At 43.0% G+C, this 17,500-nt stretch overlaps 1 protein-coding gene across 5 annotated transcripts in view; it reads right to left on the bottom strand.

The window, feature by feature from the left end:
- The window catches only part of ephb3a (eph receptor B3a), a 48,043-nt gene extending 31,617 nt beyond the window's left edge, over positions 1-16,426 (bottom strand). For 4 of the 5 annotated variants that reach the window (XM_058066844.1, XM_058066848.1, XM_058066849.1 and 1 more), the window contains exons 1-3: positions 15,913-16,426; positions 7,697-7,761; positions 3,361-4,033 (exon numbers count right to left, since the gene is read on the bottom strand). In XM_058066844.1, coding sequence (XP_057922827.1) covers positions 3,361-4,033; positions 7,697-7,761; positions 15,913-15,970 — 796 coding nt within the window. In that variant the 5' untranslated portion in view covers positions 15,971-16,426. The remainder of the gene's footprint in view (positions 1-3,360; positions 4,034-7,696; positions 7,762-15,912) is intronic. The other variant, XM_058066845.1, reaches the window with a different exon arrangement.
- Between the last annotated feature and the right edge of the window lie 1,074 nt (positions 16,427-17,500).

The following is a 17,500-nucleotide window of genomic DNA, read 5'->3' as shown; positions in this document are numbered from 1 at the left end:
CCACCCTTTTTCATTTGTTCACTCTTGGCTGCTGTTGCCGTCCCATCTTTGGCACTTCACACATTCCCTCGTCTGTGGGCTTCAAACGCCTTTCTCTGCTGTTATCTACAGTTTTCCTCTATTGGCTCCATTTTTTTTTTTTTTTTTTTTTGTGCCTTACCGCTATCTTTCCCTCCCTGCTGTCCTGCTCTTACTGTATTTGTATGCCGCTCCTCTCTGCAACCCCCCTCATTAATTCCTACCCTCCTCCACCCTCCTTCACCTCCATTCACGAGCCACACAATGCATGCAGAGAGGGCACAAACTGGGGTGACTGGCAATGAAAATATGAAGCAGTGTGGGTTAAATACCAGTCAGATTAGATACAGGCATGGGCGGAATCATGGAGCAATAAGAATGTGATGATTGTGTGGAGATGATTGGGAGTGAGCCTAAATGTCTTAAAGCAGGGGGGGTCGAAACTTTTTCCACCGAGGGCTGTATACTGAAAAATCCAAGGATGCACTTTGCATATTTTTTTCCTTTTAATAGCTTTTTTTAATCCTAATATTCTGACTTTACTAAGTTCATATTTTGTATTTCATTCATTCATTTTGTACCGCTTATCCTCATGAGGGACGCAGGCGTGCTGGAGTCTATCCCAGCTGTCTTCAGGCGAGAAGCGGGGTACACCCTGGACTGGTGGCCAGCCAATCACAGGGCACATATAGACAAACAACCATTCACACTCACATTCATACCTATGGACAATTTGGAGTCGCCAATTAACCTAGCATGTTTTTGGAATGTGGGAGGAAACTGGACACAGAGATGCCCACGGGTGGAATTGAACTCGGGTCTCCTAGATGTGAGGCCTGTGCGCTAACCACTCAACCACTGTGCAGCCCATATTTTTTATTTATTCTTGTAAAAATTATTTTGTTCCCTCCGTTTATGCTAAAGCAACTAGCGTAGCTTTAAAAAAGAGAAATCACATTTTTGCAGTGGAAAATAATACTGAAAAGGATATTTCCGAACACTGACCTACATTGACTACTTCAAGTATTTTTTCCATGAAAAAGTATTATTTTATTCCCAACGCTATTATCTTTACCAGTAGTGTATGCGTACATTAGATTTTAGTTTCCACGTCAATTTAATCTGCCCAGAGCTTTCAGAATCAGAAGTGTTGGTCCATTTAACATACACATACTTTTTTTTTTTTAGCCAATCAGACTTCACGTTTGCCTCTACGGGCCAGCTAGCCAGCCCAGGGGGAGCAAAACCGTGCCTGATTGAGGAGGAGGAATTTGACATGTATGGATAAATATTGATTTTGAACTGTTTAGAGCTCTATAGAATGGGATATTGTGTTTTCATATTGCTATGGTGCATTTTTTCTTCTTTTTCTGCATCTTAGCATCAGATTCTTCAGAATTATGTTCAGCAGTTGTTTTGATATTGTGCCTCGGACTACATTTCTGCGTTTCTGCGAGTGAAAAAACAATAGAAGAAGTTCAACAGTGGAAAAGCGGCAGTGACTCAGGAGTGGCTCAGGTCGCTCGGTCCTCGCTCCCTACATCCACCCAGTCAGTGTCGTTGTGTCCTTGCCTGCAGTGCGGCCCACACTGGCGTATGAATGTGCATGAATGTTTGGTGGTAGCCGGAGAGGCCGTAGGCGTGAATTGGCAGCCAGGTTTTGGCCAGACTACCCCACGGCAGCTGTGCTACAGATGTAGTGTAGATTACCACCACCAGTGTGTGAATAATGGGTTCACTTCATTGTGAAGAGCTTTGAAGTGCCTTGAAAAGCGCTATATCAAATCTCATCCATTATTATTATTATTATTATTATTATTACTAAAAGTGTGCCAAGGTAACAGTAAGTAAATCGACTAGATATATTCTACGAATAATAGATAATAGTGTTTTCATGCCAAATTTGAAGGCTGCCCACTCATCTTGTCTCTTGCAGTCTCTGCATAGATGTGTCGGTGTCAATCAATCACTGACAGTCAAACAGAATAGCTGCTGTGGATGATTTTTTTTTTTTTTTTAACGTGATGCTCAATGAACTGCTTTGTCAACAAGCAAGGTGGCTCTTTGTTTCTGAAACGGATATAGCGCCAGCTGACCATGTTGAAAAACAAATACATGCACATATGCAGTAACAATAAATAGTCATCACAACACAATATAATTGAATGCTAGAATTTATTATGAATCTGGTTGTCCTCGGAGTGATTCCACAGCCAAGATGGCGGCGGTTCAGACAACTTGTATTTTATAGTGGTTTACTGTCGTCCCTCGTAATATCACGGATCAATTATCACTCCTTTGCTTAACTGTGTTTTTTTTTAGAAATTAATTATTTCACTCATGATTGCTGTTTTGTGGTAGACTACGGTCTATTACTATAGTAGAAACATATTAAATACAAGTTATATGCAGTACTCTGGTCACTAGGTGGCAGTAATGACACAAAACATTGATGGCACATTACCTAACATTATGTTACAGAGTGGTTAGCGCCCAGGCCACACAGCTAGGAGACCCAAGTTCGATTCCACTCGACTCGGCCATCTCTGTGTGCAGTCATGTTCTCCCCGTGCATGCGAGGGTTTTTTGCGAGTACTCCGGTTTCCTCCCACATTCCGAAAACATGCTAGGTTACTTGGCGACTCCAAATTGTCCATAGGTATGAATGTGAGTGTGAATGGTTATTTGTCTATATGTGCCCTGTGATTGGCTGGCCACCAGTCCAGGGTGTACCCCGCCTCTTGCATGAAGACAGCTGGGATAGGCTCCAGCACTCCCGCAACCCTCATGAGGATGAGTGGTAGAAAATGAATGAACGAACACTGCATGAAGTCAGCCAACATGGAGTGAAAAAAAAGTTCTCCTCTCATTCGGTGCGGAAGTGGTAAGTTTTGGGGTTCTTAAGTTTAAAAGAAAAAAATTCGAAGCTAAATGGTTAGCTTGCTAGCTCACTAGCTTGCAGCTGTCTCAAGTCTGTGATGTGATGTAAACAATGACTGTAAAAGCGACTATCGGTGTGCTATTTCATGTCTGCAGGGCTCTATAATAATAATATAATAATGTTAAAAAACATATTTGCAAAGTTGGAAGTTTTGGAAGTTTGGTTTTTTATGGAAAAATATTCAATTTATTAACCTTGAATCCAGCTGGGATAGGCTCCAGCACCCCCGCGACCCTCGTGAGGAAAAGCGGTGGAAAATGAATGAATGAACCTTGAATCCTTTATCGTGGAAATTGATTGAGGTTTGGAACCGCTTAAAAAATGCTATAAACCAGTAAACACTGTACTTTTATTTTTGTATTGCTTCTTTTGGTGTCATGATAACTTTGTGATTCACATACCTTGGCATTGGGTGCGGTCCGCTGTGGGTTCAAAACCAGCGACACAGGTGCAGGCACCCACTGGAACCATCCACTCGCCATCACCGTTGCAGTAGAGCTTAAGAGGCACGGACATCTCCATCGCGTTGGTCACACAAGCCCCCGGCGCGATGACTAAGGAAGTAGCTTCCGCCCCGGTTGCAGTCTCAGGGAAGACGGCGAAATTAGCGATAGTGGTGGAGCATTTTTTGAAGAAGACCCTGACGGAGATGAGCGACATGCAGGCGCCGAGGTCCTGGAAGGCCAAGAAGAAGCCAGCCTTTGAGAGGGGGCCAAAGCTGCGCACTTTGGTGTTGATCCTGCCAGCCTCCAGCAGAGAGAAGCTTTCATCGGGGGCTATAGTATCCACTTTCACGTAGGGGTTCTCCCTCCACAGGGGGCTGCTGTCTGTGGCGGCGTCCCCATCAGACTCATAGTAAAACAGATTAAAGGTCTCTTTACAGGAGCCGGGGATGTTTGGGATGCTGGCACAGTCACGCACGGAGAACTTGAGCTCCACGTAGACACGCAGCACACCCCTGCGGGGGATATAGTCCGTCCTGAGCCAGTTGTTCTGGTTGGGCTCTCGGACATTACACACCTGGTAGGTTCTGATCGGGCTCATGGAGTCATCATAGCCGCTAACTTCCTCCCACTGTTGGATTGAAAACATAAATAGTGAGAGGGAAGACAAAGGAACATTTGATGATGACAAGGTGCATATTGAGATACATTTAATAGACATTTTTTTTTTTTTTTTTATAATTGGACAACGGGTCTATTTCTCATTTAGCGACAACTGAACCACAGCAGATAGGAGCTTATCTGTTGTGTTTTAATTAATACCAAGTTCTATTAAACATAGAGCTCCCTAATACAAAGCAGTGAAGCATGAGCACATTCAAAAGTGTGAAATGACATCTGATATAAAAAAAAAGCACATCCCACATTGTGTCGGGTATGGACTGTGAGGAATAATTTGTAGCCGTAATGATTCCAATTGCAAGGATCAGTCAGAAAATTCTATTCATTACACGCAGACTATTAAAGGAACCACATTTTTCTCATTAAAAACCCTTTTCACGCATCACGGCTATTTGACAAACAGGTCTGACATTCATCCAAAGTTGTAAAAAACAAGCTTATTTTGCATTTATCATCTTTAACATATTATACATACAGTATTACCTAAGCGAGGAGCGGTGAATGTATATAACTGGGCATATTCATGGGCCTTTTTAAAATCTCATTCAGTCGGTAATAATTCATAAATACATATATGTGATAATACAGTGGAACTTCGGTTAACATACAACACAACACGTCAACACAGTCTACAACCTAAATACTGCACCATGTGGGCATATCAACAAATATCTACACGCAATACTCGTGCCAAAAAAAAAAAACACCCATTCATTCCTGCAGCAAGGCATGCTGGGTAACTTTTGTCGCATTTTTGCTACTTTGCAAAATATATTCAGGTTGTAGTCAGAGAACATAGTTTTCATTACCAATGTTTTCTTGTTCATAGTTCATATTGGACTACCCAGCATGCCTTGCGGGCATATGGAAGTAAGATTTAAGTTATGTGTTGTGTTTAGCGCTTAGCTGTTGATTTATGTGATGCGATGTGTTGTGTTTTGGTGCTGTTTGATTGACATATTTACAATTTTGATGGACCGTCCGCCATATTTTTTAACCAAATGTGGCCCACGAGTCGAAGAGTCGAATCTAATCAAATTAGATTGATTCGAATTGGAAAACTTTCAGGATTTTTTTTTCGAAATGCATATCAATTTTAAAAATAAAAGCTAAAATTTTATGGAAAAACAATAATACTGAAATAATAATACTATACTTATAAATAAATAAAATTATAATAAATAATAATCTAAATAACAATATAAATATATAAATAAATAATAATAATAATACTGGGAAAAAAAACATTCTTTTTACAGGTTCATGTTGTTTTGTTTCATTGCTTCATGCAGCATTTATTCCCAGCGGTTCTTGAAGGCACCGTAGTTGTGTGCTCGGAGACAAAATGAAAGTTTCTCCGATGGTGCCACAAATAGACTTTTTTTTTTCCTGTTCTTCTTTCACCTCATCGTTGTCCCCAAATGCTGGTGCTGGGTGTGAATGCTTAGAGGCGAGCTGTGATGATGTTATTGTGTGTGTGTGTGTGTGTGTGTGTGTGCATTCATATTCATTCAACATCAAGTTAATTCACGCTAGCACACTTACAAACACATCAACAAACGATGTGATCATCTTCTCTCTGGAAAACAAACTCCAGGTTCGTACCAACGGTCGGTATTTGTTGCGTGCTTTTAATATGATGCTGTTGGAAGTTACATGTTACATGAGGCTTTTGTTCAGTGCCGTCAGCACAGCGCTTTTAATGTAAGGTAGTCCTTTCATGTTTATCAATCAAGGTTACCGCCTTCATTCAGCATTTATATGCATTTATAATCATTCTCCAAAGCATATTCTGCATGTAAAAATAGATTTTTTGATTGACATTATTTCTTATGGGAAAAAGTGATTGGTTTCCTGCAGCATGTTCATGTCTTTTAGCTCCACTGATTAATGTTTTTGTCAGGCGTTGAGATTTCACACTTTGGTCGACGGTCCTTGAACGCACCACAGTTTATTTGGCTATGGAAGCACTAGCTTCGACCATCAATCCAGTATCAAAACATGGTGAGTTATAATAGAGAGTGAACAATGGCAATTAAAGAGAGAAGGTGGAGGCTTTTGGAGCTGAATCTAATTATTATTGCAAATGTTGATCTGAATGATGTTCATGTGAATGTTGGCTAAAGTAGGTGAGTCGCTATGTACAGTAGCGGTGCAAGGGTGCTTGGGGGCTGAAAGCAAAAAAAAAGTAATTGGGCCCCCAACCCATCTGTGCACACTGGAAAAAAATGTTTTTGCACGAAATTTCTTGGATATTTCTTATATTTTGTGACAATTTCTGTCGATAAACAAACAAACCTCGCGGCTCGTGCTGATTGACGCGGACAGCACTGAAGGCAGATAGGGTCGTGCGGGGGGGGGCGTTATTGCAATGTCATTGTTTCATAATTGCATCGAAATGCCCATTGTTGTCCTTTATGTGCAGTACATGTATTAGCATTTGGAGCACCCAGTCTCTTAGTGGTGGCCCCCCTAAAAACCGGGACCCCAGTGCAATGCCCGGTTTGCCTGTTGGCACGCCCCACCTCCGGCTATGTATGTTGGTCTTCTGCATATTAATGTACGGTAACTAACATTACAGTGTGATAAATGAGCCAGTTAGTCAATAAATGTATAGTCCATTAAGCATCCACCTTGTGGCAAGTCAATCTTTTCATTTTTCTTCCTAATTCCTCGCTAGACGGAATGCTTCGTTTCCATAACAAATAAGCTCGCAGAAGTTGATTATTGTAAAATACGGCATAAGTCATCCCACGTCTTTGAGCGGCAGTGTAATTTATTCCCAGGCGAAGAGCCCAAGAGTCAGCATTAGTTGTCATAAATCACCAGCAACACGTTGACGCACTACCTGACAAATATGATAATTGCGGGTCCCTGAACGTATGGGCTTGTCGGCCCGGGAGCACGGGGACCGCCTCGTCGCTTGTGACATATAACTTCATGGATACCAGGACACTCAGGCTCGCCCCCTTTTTTGGAGAAGCAAGAAGCCTTTCCTGCTGAAGATCGTTCCCATGGCAACCCACCATTTCCATTGACTGACTTTGCGCTCACGTAGCGAAGACAAATGACACTGGCCAGGAGTGGGGGGAGGTCTGTCAGGCTGTTAGCCCTCAGGTCAAATTCATGTTGCTTTATTTTCCCAGCACTCCTATAGGGGGTATCTGCAGAAAACCTTAATTTTGGACTAATGTGCTCTTGGGCCCATCATGCTTTCAATTATCAGGCTGTCTATGCCGCCTGGTGGTACTTACACACTGTGGGGATTTGCTTTGGTTTATCTGCGTGTTTGCACATTGGTTTGTTTGGCGATCATGATGCACAGATTGTGTGTAGCTCATCAAGCTTTTAGCAGTTCTTTTTAATACTGCAGCGCCGCAGTTCCTTCACCCACATTGTCACACGGCATGTTTCTGATTTGCTTTTTTAGTATCCCAGAAAGCAAATACACGCGCTGCAAAAACAAAGATATAAAACAGTAGGAGGTGTGCTGTTCAAGACACTCGGGGCTCTATTAATGAGCAAATGGAACAAATGTTGTTAAGGGGGGGGGGATATGGCGGGCAGGAGGGGGGCCACAAAACAACCAAAACACATGCAAACATATGCTCACCCCGCTCTCTGGGAATGTCGTCCAGGCCAGCTCTGTGGTCGCCCACCGACTGTCCATAAGGGTTTCTGCAAAGTCAGGATTGACATGTTTATTAGAGGGAGGAGGGGAATGAAATAAATAGACACAATCTGTTTACTCTCACCAACAAACACACTATTCTGTGTATAATTTCTTGTCATTACAACTCCGTGCAGTACATGGCAGAGGTGGGATCACGTCACTGTTTGGCAAGTCTCAAGTCTATAATCTTAAGTAAAGACATGCAAGTCCAAGTCAAGTCTCAAGTCAAGACAAGACAGGTCGAGCCAAGTCTGAAGCCACGGGCTTGAAATTTTCAAGTCATGTGTAGGGATGTCCCGATCCGATCTTCGGGATCAGCTTCCGCCACAACATCGGGTCGATCCGGTTGCTGTATCACGTTCGTAACTAAGCCACACTCCAACATGCTAGGTGCAGTAATGCTCGTCAAATCTTGTTGCCACACAACATGAAGATAACACAATCGTAGTGAAGTTAGTTTCACTTTTGACGTTGGATATTGTGCTCTGTAGCTCCTCTGTAGCGTGAATGGAAGGGTTAGTTTAGCAGTGCCGCTATGTGTGCTTGTGTACGTAGGTGATTATTGCATTCTTGTGTTATAGAAATATAGAATACATCAAAAGAAAGATTAGACTCTCATCTTTCATCATAAAAAAAGTTTGTTTCTACCATTTTCAGTTCTTTAGTAATCAGCAATAGACAATAGGTACATTTTAGCAAGCATTACTTTCACTTTGACACAAATTTAGCCATATAGATTTAGCCAAAACATCTATGCCACAGCATAAACAACACAAAAAACGTTGTTTTACACGAGAATAACCATTTTTTTTTTTTACAAAAATAACACCATAAACTGTCCAATCATTCATTCATTTTCTACCGCTTATCCTCACCAGCTGTCTTTGGGCGAGAGGCGGGGTACACCCTGGACTGGTCGCCAGCCAATCACAGGGCACATATAGACAAACAACCATTCACACTCACATTCATACCTATGGACAATTTGGAGTGGCTAATTAACCTAGCATGTTTTTGGAATGTGGGAGGAAACCGGAGTACCCGGAGAAAACCCGCGCATGCACGGGGAGAACATGCAAACTCTACACAGAGAAGGCCGAGGATGGAATTGAACTCGGGTCTCCTAGCTGTGAGACCTGCGCGCTCACCACTTGCCCGCCATGCATACCATAAACTATTTAAAATTGTCATATTTGCAACGGAATTGTGTGGGTGAACGCATTTGAAATTTCCTTTCAATGCATAGTCTCCTTCGCGCAACATGGCGAGATGCCTTTTCACTTCCTGGTTGCCGTGAAGCCCATATTTCAATGGAAAAGTAGCGGGCAGAGTTCTTATAAAATGCACTTCCGCCACCTTGTGATGGTTTTTTCAGCTTCTCTTCTATTGTGGAGTTGCATCATCACCTCGTTGTGCCTCTCGCATTAAAAATGTGATCGGGTTGAAAAAACATATTAATACGTGAACAATGAGTAAAATATAACTAGACAAATAAACTGACTTAATTTAACCAAGGGCTGCACGGCGGGTGAGTGGTTAGCGCGCAGACCTCACAGCTAGGAGACCAGGGTTCGATTCCACCCTCGGCCATCTCTGTGTGGAGTTTGCATGTTCTCCCCGTGCATGCGTGGGTTTTCTCCGGGTACTCCGGTTTCCTCCCACATTCCAAAAACATGCTAGGTTAATTAGCGACTCCAAATTGTCCACAGGTATGAATGTGAGTGTGAATGGTTGTTTGTCTATATGTGCCCTGTGATTGGCTGGCCACCAGTCCAGGGTGTACCCCGCCTCTCGCCTGAAGACAGCTGGGATAGGCTCCAGCACCCCCACGACCCTTGTGAGGATAAGCGGTAGAAAATGAATGAATGAATGAATAATTTAACCGAGTCAGGAACCCGCAAGCTGATCGAGCGGTTAGCATGTTAGCATGATTCTCCATTTTGGCATCTCTGTGTGAAGTTTCTTCCTTTGTGTGGGTATTTTTCCAGTTACGCTTGCAAAATTCCCGTTTGTGACATGTAAGAAACACGCAAGAAACACTTCCTGTTTTTCACTCCTTCTTCTGTACATATGAGGTGTGTTATGATGTCAAACCGCCAAGTCGAACACACGCTGAGAGCAGCCCTCAGTATAGAGCCGACGGAGCCACCTCCAAGCAGACCCGGTGCCGCCATTATTCATATTGATGGTGATTAACGATCCCGGTGATTAAATACTATACTGTATCTACTAACTTTGATCAAATGTAGAGTTACTACTGGATATTAACACGCTTTTTAACCCCATGAAAAACCTGCTGATGCCGGTGTGTAAAGCACTTAATGTACACTTCCATATTAAATATATTATCATTCATAGTAGCGATGCCATAGTTCTCTGTCCGATTGGCTTCTGGCTACCCTGTTCCCTCCGAGTAAGTGAGCAATGTGAGCCTCCCTCAGGATACACACATACATACAGTGGTGCCCCTCAACTAATTTGTCCACCCCCCAGTTATCAGCAGATCTTTGGGTTTGTTTTCCTTCCCTGTGCTGTTTACGACTTTGCATGTAGGCGAGAGCAGGACACACGGTGAGAGGATAAACACAGAATCAATAGGCATTGTTGTCTACGTGTCACTCACAACACGCTCCGGCGGGCTTGTTACACCTCCGAAGTCGAACCCACCACCACCACCACCACCTCCCCAGGTTCTCACTCGAAATATGAGGCCAGATGCCTCCCAAAAAGTGATGCTGTTGTTAGCGCATAATCACTGAAAACAATTACACTTTCTTCACGGGGACTCAATGGCACGGCGCCTGCTGTGCACCATTTGCTCACAAGTTGTTGTTAGTGCTGCCCGAGGAGAGTGTGAAGGTGCAGACAAAACAGCACGCCCTGCGTACGGCACAACAACCACACAGTGAAGCCACACGCTTTCCTGAGGCTTTGTTCTGGTTGGTGTTCTGCGTCAAAGAGGGAAGACAATGCAGTTCAAGCACCAAGCGTCCCTGACTTGAGTGAATAGATCATTGGTCCATCTGTAGCTGCGGAGCTAAACAGTGCACACCGTTTACAGTCAAGGCTGCACCTTCATTAACGAACACACAATAGGCTCTTCTTCTTGTTGGAGGCTCGAGATAATGAATAGAATCATTACATCCAACTCATTACATCCAGCTGGACAGCCACACACAGTGTTCTTTCTCCAGACTGTCTCCTCGTTTTAGGTTTTACTACAGTTGGACACCAGGAGCAAACGAGGAAAAGGAAAAAACAGACTTGTAAGACCTTCGAGTTGCAATGCAAATGAGCATTTTTTTTTTTTTTGTGCGTGTAAACGGAGACCAGACTTGACAAGCGGTGTTCCTTCTAGACAGATACACAGCTTACACCTGCACTAGCTAAAGCCGTGCATAAATGCAGCACCATTCGGAATGAATGAATGCATGAATGGATGTAGGCTATATTACTGTTACGCTTCCTTAGTACCGTAAGAGTCAATAGCCACGTTTACATGGACCCAAATATTCCAATTCCATTCGGGTTATTTGCTCAAACAGAAAGAATGTAACCTTTGTATACACCTCATTCCGAAAGAAAAGTGCCAATCCGAATGAATATATAATCGGATTCACAGGGGTGGAATATTCCTTTCCCCAATCCGATTGAGGTATCTTGTACCCGCTAAATCGGAAAGTTGTCAGACTGCGTTCTTCTTTGTGGTGTTTTTCTTCTTCTGTTGTTTATTGGCGGTTGGCAAGCAGCTTTGGTGTGCATTAGCGCCATCTGTGGAACAGAATCTAAACCCTTCTATACGCCATTCACAAGTCCAGTTTTATTAAAAAAGAAAATACATATCTATATAAAACATGTGCCGAGCTTAATTATAAAATATTAGCAAGATTGAACTTTATCTTTTCCTGTTCCCGGGTGCGTTCTTTCAGCGAATGCTGAGATATGACGTAACACGCAGCTCCAGACGTTCTTCAATTTTAAAAAATGGAGTCGAGCAATCGGCACTGGACTGCTGTGGAAACTTTGTTTTTGAATCAAACTAAATTTCAAGACTGGACGAACGAAAAACTGGCAATACGGAGTTATTCCAACAAGTGAAAGAAAAACTGGAGGAAGTCTGTATCACGTGATGTTGGTGTTTACGCTTTACTGCGAATGCCCCATTGACTATTCTGGTTGATTATTGCGTCGCATGTAGACGCGCGATTGGAATATTCCTTTCCATGTATACCATTGCTTTCGGAAAGATTCCATTCGGAAAGAGAAAAACTCCTCCACCCAAGTTTGTCTCAATCTTAATTCACAGCCTTTTCCCCATACATAGTTAGTCCCAAAAGTAATGGCCTGTAGTTAGGAGAAAAGTCATATATTTTTGGATAATTTTTGGTTCAGTGGTGTTCAAAGTGTGGCCCGGGGGCCATTTGTGGCCCGTGGCAGATTGTTTATCAGCCCTCTGCACATTTAAAAAATACATTTACACAAGAAACCTAACAAAAACAACAATAAAAATGGAAAACCAGCAGTATTATCCGCTTATCCTCATAAGGGTTGCTGGGATGTGCTGGAGCCTATCCCAGCTGACTTCAAGAGGCGTGGAAAATTGTATTTTGAAAATACAATTAAATAAGAAAACTGGACAAAACAACAGGTAAAATGGAAAACGAGCAGTATTATCTGTTTATCCTCACTAGTATCGCTTCAGGTGGCTTGGTCAACTGTATTTTTAAAAATAGAATTAAATAAGAAAACAAAACAAAAAAATGGAAAACGAGCAGTATTATCCGCTTATCCTCATTAGGGTCACAGAGTTGTGCTGGAGCCTATCCCAGCTGACTTCGGGAGGCGGGGTAAACTGTATTTTAATAATACAATTAAATAAGAACACTCAACAAAACAACAAGGAAAATGAAAAATGACCAGTAATTAAAGTAGAATCAGTAGAAAATGTAATTTTCACAATAATTTCTAAAATCCATTCTTGGTAGCAATATGATTTAGAGTTAAAAACGGTACATATACATTGCCTGTACAGTTTACAAGCTTACAAGTGAACCAACAAACCCTCATGCTAGCTTGACGTTGGCGTTCTCCTACAACTTCAGATCAACTTTTGTAATAAAAGCGACTGTTGTAATTGATGTTAGACTCAGCTCTAGAATCCTCCCTTTCTTTCTTCAGTTGTCAATGTTCACTCACCAAACAATCCAGGTTTAAGCCCAGTCAGGCTTTAAATCAGGCTACCGCTAGCAGGCTAGCAGGCTAGCAGGCTAGAGGTGTTTCAACACAATCCACACATCGCTTGCCTGTTGTAATTCCGGTAACAATTTAAGATCATATACTAACATCATATATTCATCTTGCTGCAAATTTTGACGCCGAATTGACTGCCCAAGGTAGCCAAACATACTTTTGAGTCTCACAACACACAACTGTGGTGCCTTCAAGGACCTCCAAACAAAAAAATCTCACACTCATACATAAAATTGTGGGCTTTCGAACAGTGGGTGCTGTACATTTGACTTGAATTGTCACACATTTGTGAATTATTAATAATTAATTTGTGGATTATTTATTTATTTATGGTGAATGACAAAAAAAAAATCTGAGAAAATAAAATAATTTTGGACCAATAACCTGACAATTTGCAAATTTCTATTAAATTTTTAGAATGTATTCAAAATCCAAATAACATTCCTTTTTGGGGCTATACTGCTAGGTATTTTAATATTCTAGTTTTTCATAAAAATAATCCTGTTTGAAAGGAATGGCAAATACTAGTGTTCAACTCTTGGTACAATTTCCGACTAAAACGCCATGAAAACACATTTCCTGATGGGTATCTTCACAGGAACTAATCAAAAGGTTTATTCTCGTTTCCTGTATTCTCTTTGATTTAGTTACACATGCATTTTTTAACAAACCTTAATAGATGATTTATGTTCCCCGGGTTATTTTCAAAAAGGTGATTATTTTTTCATGGATCACAACAGGAATTCTGGAATGTTCATGCATTCAAATATGAAGAATCTGAGGGATGCATCAAGTAAAAAACACACTTCAGCGTGGCGTTCGCTTGAAGTAGCAATCACGGTCAAAACATTTGACGGGGCTTTGAACTCCGATTCTTTATTTGGGTGTGAGTGGAGTGACGGCACCTCAGCCCAAACACACACAAGAATGAGCACCTTTGTTTTTCTTATTAGCGAGTGAGAGAGAAGAGGCTTGTGGGGGGGGGGGGGGGGGGGGGGGGGCGGCGACCAATCACAGCTGTGTTTGTGCGGCGCGCACAGCTGGCTGAGCCTCGTATCACGCTCGCCCCCTCGGGGGCCGGATCCGGCCCGTCGCCCCTCCCTTGGTCCTGATGCTCAGGGGCAGCTTACTTAAAGGGTCGCCCGGTTTGATGCTCATTCAAACATGGCTGCAACAGCGCACATGCATGGTGGCCTTGCGAGACGAGATTTGACCTCTGACCTCCACATTTGTAATAAATAACTTGTTCCACAGAGCCCCTTGTTAAATTTACTTCACCTTTGAGATAACCGCCGCTATTACTCAAACTCCAAAATCACCCCACTAACCAATAAAACTACAGAAGTGAAGTCGCCCTGGGATAAAAAAAAAAAAAAAAAACAATACTGCAGTGAAAACTTTAGCGAATCACCACCAGCCGGGGCGTTTACTGTCCTATCTTTTTATGATTGCCGGAGCGAAAATGCCACACATCCAAGCGTTCACTGCAGGGCGCATTGGGAGCTCCAACATGCTAATGTTTTATTCACTTTGAGAAAAAAGCGGCTGCATCATGAAAGGCAGGCCTCATCTTACAACACGGACCCCGCTCGCCAACAAGCAAACATATGAAATATTAACAAGCAAATATCAGCGTCGGTGATATGAGAATGATGAAATATGCAGCCATTAAAAAAAAAAAAAAAAGACGGACATTTTTTCATTAGGGTGGCCGAGGTGAGTCAATGAGTTGATACCTGAAATGGCCATTGGTGGTGGCCAGTGGGGTGGCACCAGTTCTTTAATGGTGTCATACTTCATTTAACACTTGAGCAGATTTTCGAAACATTTCCGAGTCAGCAGTTTATGATTCTGATTTTTTTTTTTTTTTTTTAAAAGCATCTCAATGAATCATCACGTGTCCAAATAAACAGTTGATTATTTTGTGGAGCAGCCATCCTTCCAATTTATGAGCTTTTAAAACAACTACACAATAAACACGGACTCCAAATGAGAGTCATCGGACATAAAAATGCCATCGTTGTTGTTGGACATTTTATTGCAATGTCTTTGAATGTGAATTATTAAGCCTAAAACCAAGACAAAAGATATAATCAACAGTTCATGATACGGCTGAAAACGGCGCCCTCTCATGAGCTGCCCTTCACGTTTATCCTCAGAGGACAAATATTAGTGAACCCCTAAGTCTTGAGTACAAATCAGTGGCCGGCTTCGGTGGTTAAGAGGGGGTGTGGGGGGGGGGGGAAATGGGCCCATCATCTTGGTGTGAAAACCCACTGGGACTCAGAGGGGGCCGGTGCCGCTGCATTGATTTACTTGCTGACACCAGAATTGATGAGGTATCATACTGGCGGCGCTCCAGCAGAAGGCGGAATAGTCAGGGAAGAAGAGGAGGGGCATGGGTGGGTATATCGGAGGGGTGGGGGGTAGGAGGCGAGGCCGGACATCTCCCTAGAGCAACCGAGCTCGGGGGTCTGCAGCATACTTGTTAAACCACTGACCTTTAATTCACTATTGTCACCTATCATGTTGCACATGTGTGCCCCCGCTGCTGCTTTGAGGGGGCATTAGGTGGGGGGGGGGGGGGGGGGGCTGCCATTGATCTACTACCGCCACATTCTATTTTACAGACATGTGAAATCAACCCCAGTTGGGGTGGGGGGTATATATTGGGCACCCTCACCCCTTCTAGTGGGTGTGACAACAACAGGGACAATAGCAACAGGGCAGCCCTTCAGCTGCATCATGACACACATAGAATATGACATTATATTTGCAGCCTAAATAAAACACATTATGTTGGTTATGGTTATTAAATCACATCCACACTAGCTACTTTTTGGCTCCCCAGTGACAAATTCCAACATATCTATTGTTCTCTAGTGGGGAAAAAAAAGAAAGCATACCTTCAACAGCCAGCACCACGGGCACAATGAAGCTGCACAGCCACAGCAAGTAATCCATTGTCACGAGCCAGGCTTTTGCAACATGAATAAAGATGCCCACAGTGGACCCTCACGACGGGTGGAAGCTCAACCAGTGATCACTGCAGCGGAGCTTTGTGTTCCTCTCATTGCCTGTCACTCACACCTCGGAGGATTCCCGCCACTTCATCACCAGCATCATCCACGTCAATGGAGTGAATGTCTTTGTGCTTCTTATTCACGTCCCGTTATTCCTATGACTGTGCCGGCTCACAATTCCCGTTATTCGACTTCACCGACGCGCGATAACTGACCAGGGGCGCATCTCTCTCCGCTGCTGTGCTCTCCCGTCCCTATGCGCACAGGACGGCGCGAAGGGGGAGGACCCGCATCCGGAGGTGTAGGTACGGGGGGTTAAAAGGTTCTGGGGAAGTCCACTTGGAGCAACTCCGCGTAGCTGTTGCGCCTCAATCGGGGATGTGCGTCGGAATGGCAAACACTGGGACAGACAGACCCGGGGGGGGGGTGCACTGTTTCAAGGCACTGCTGATCAACAATCCGTTTCCGCGGAAGACTTTCAAAATAAAACCGCCAGTGAATGGCTTCACGCTTTTATGGTACAAAACAACACAGTGGAGTGAATCAATTAATACATCACAATAATTGAAAATGAACTGGATATTTTTGGATACATTTTCCTCCTTTAACGCCTACGAACAGGCAAAAAGAGAGTTCACTCTGTGCACTGGTTTCAGTACCTTGGAGCATTTGTTCCATAGAACAAGGAGCCCTTTAGTCTGTCATTAAGGCCCTATGTAAGGCCCTAATAAGACCCTAAATGAAATTAAACCAAAGAAAATTTAAAAATGAAAGCGATAATACACACATACTATGACAACACAATTCACAACAAAAGCAGAATAAAAGCAGGCTGTGTAGTGCATCAACAGTAACTTCATCCTGTGAGTCCAACCACTATGGTACCCATTATGGCATTGGATGCTCATATCACCTTGTACTTTGGTACGGGACAAAAAAAAAACTTAAACTATATTAGGAAAGCAGGAAGTGAACAAATGTGACAGTTAATGATTGTAAAAGTACCAGATGGAGGGGTAGGATTTAATAAGCTTTGCTTCTTCCTACTCCTTTTGGACATGTGGAACTGTGAACTGATTATGTGATGCATTCAATTGTAATCTGATGCATGTTCAAATGAAATAAAACCATTACCTGGGTTTGATTCTGCGGTCGGGTATCTCTGTGTGGAGTTTGCATGTTCTCCTTGTGTGTGCTCGGGTTTTCCTCCTACATTCCAAAATGGCGACTCCAAATTGTCCATAGGTATGAATGTGAGTGTGAATGGTTGTTTGTCTACATGTGCCCTCTGATTGGCTGGCCACCAGTACAGGGTGTACCCTGCCTCTCGCTCGAAGACAGCTGGGATAGGCTCCAGCACCCCCGCGACCCTGGTGAGGATAAGCGGTAGAAAATGAATGAATGAACGGTTGTAGGATATGGCCGCATATTTACAGGAAGTGAGTCACCTAAAAGATCAGCTGCCTTAAAA

The sequence above is a fragment of the Doryrhamphus excisus genome, chromosome 3, assembly GCF_030265055.1.
Source record: "Doryrhamphus excisus isolate RoL2022-K1 chromosome 3, RoL_Dexc_1.0, whole genome shotgun sequence".
Lineage (NCBI taxonomy): Eukaryota > Metazoa > Chordata > Actinopteri > Syngnathiformes > Syngnathidae > Doryrhamphus > Doryrhamphus excisus.
Note: the sequence above shows the minus strand (reverse complement) of the source record. Positions and strands in the feature narration are given on the sequence as shown.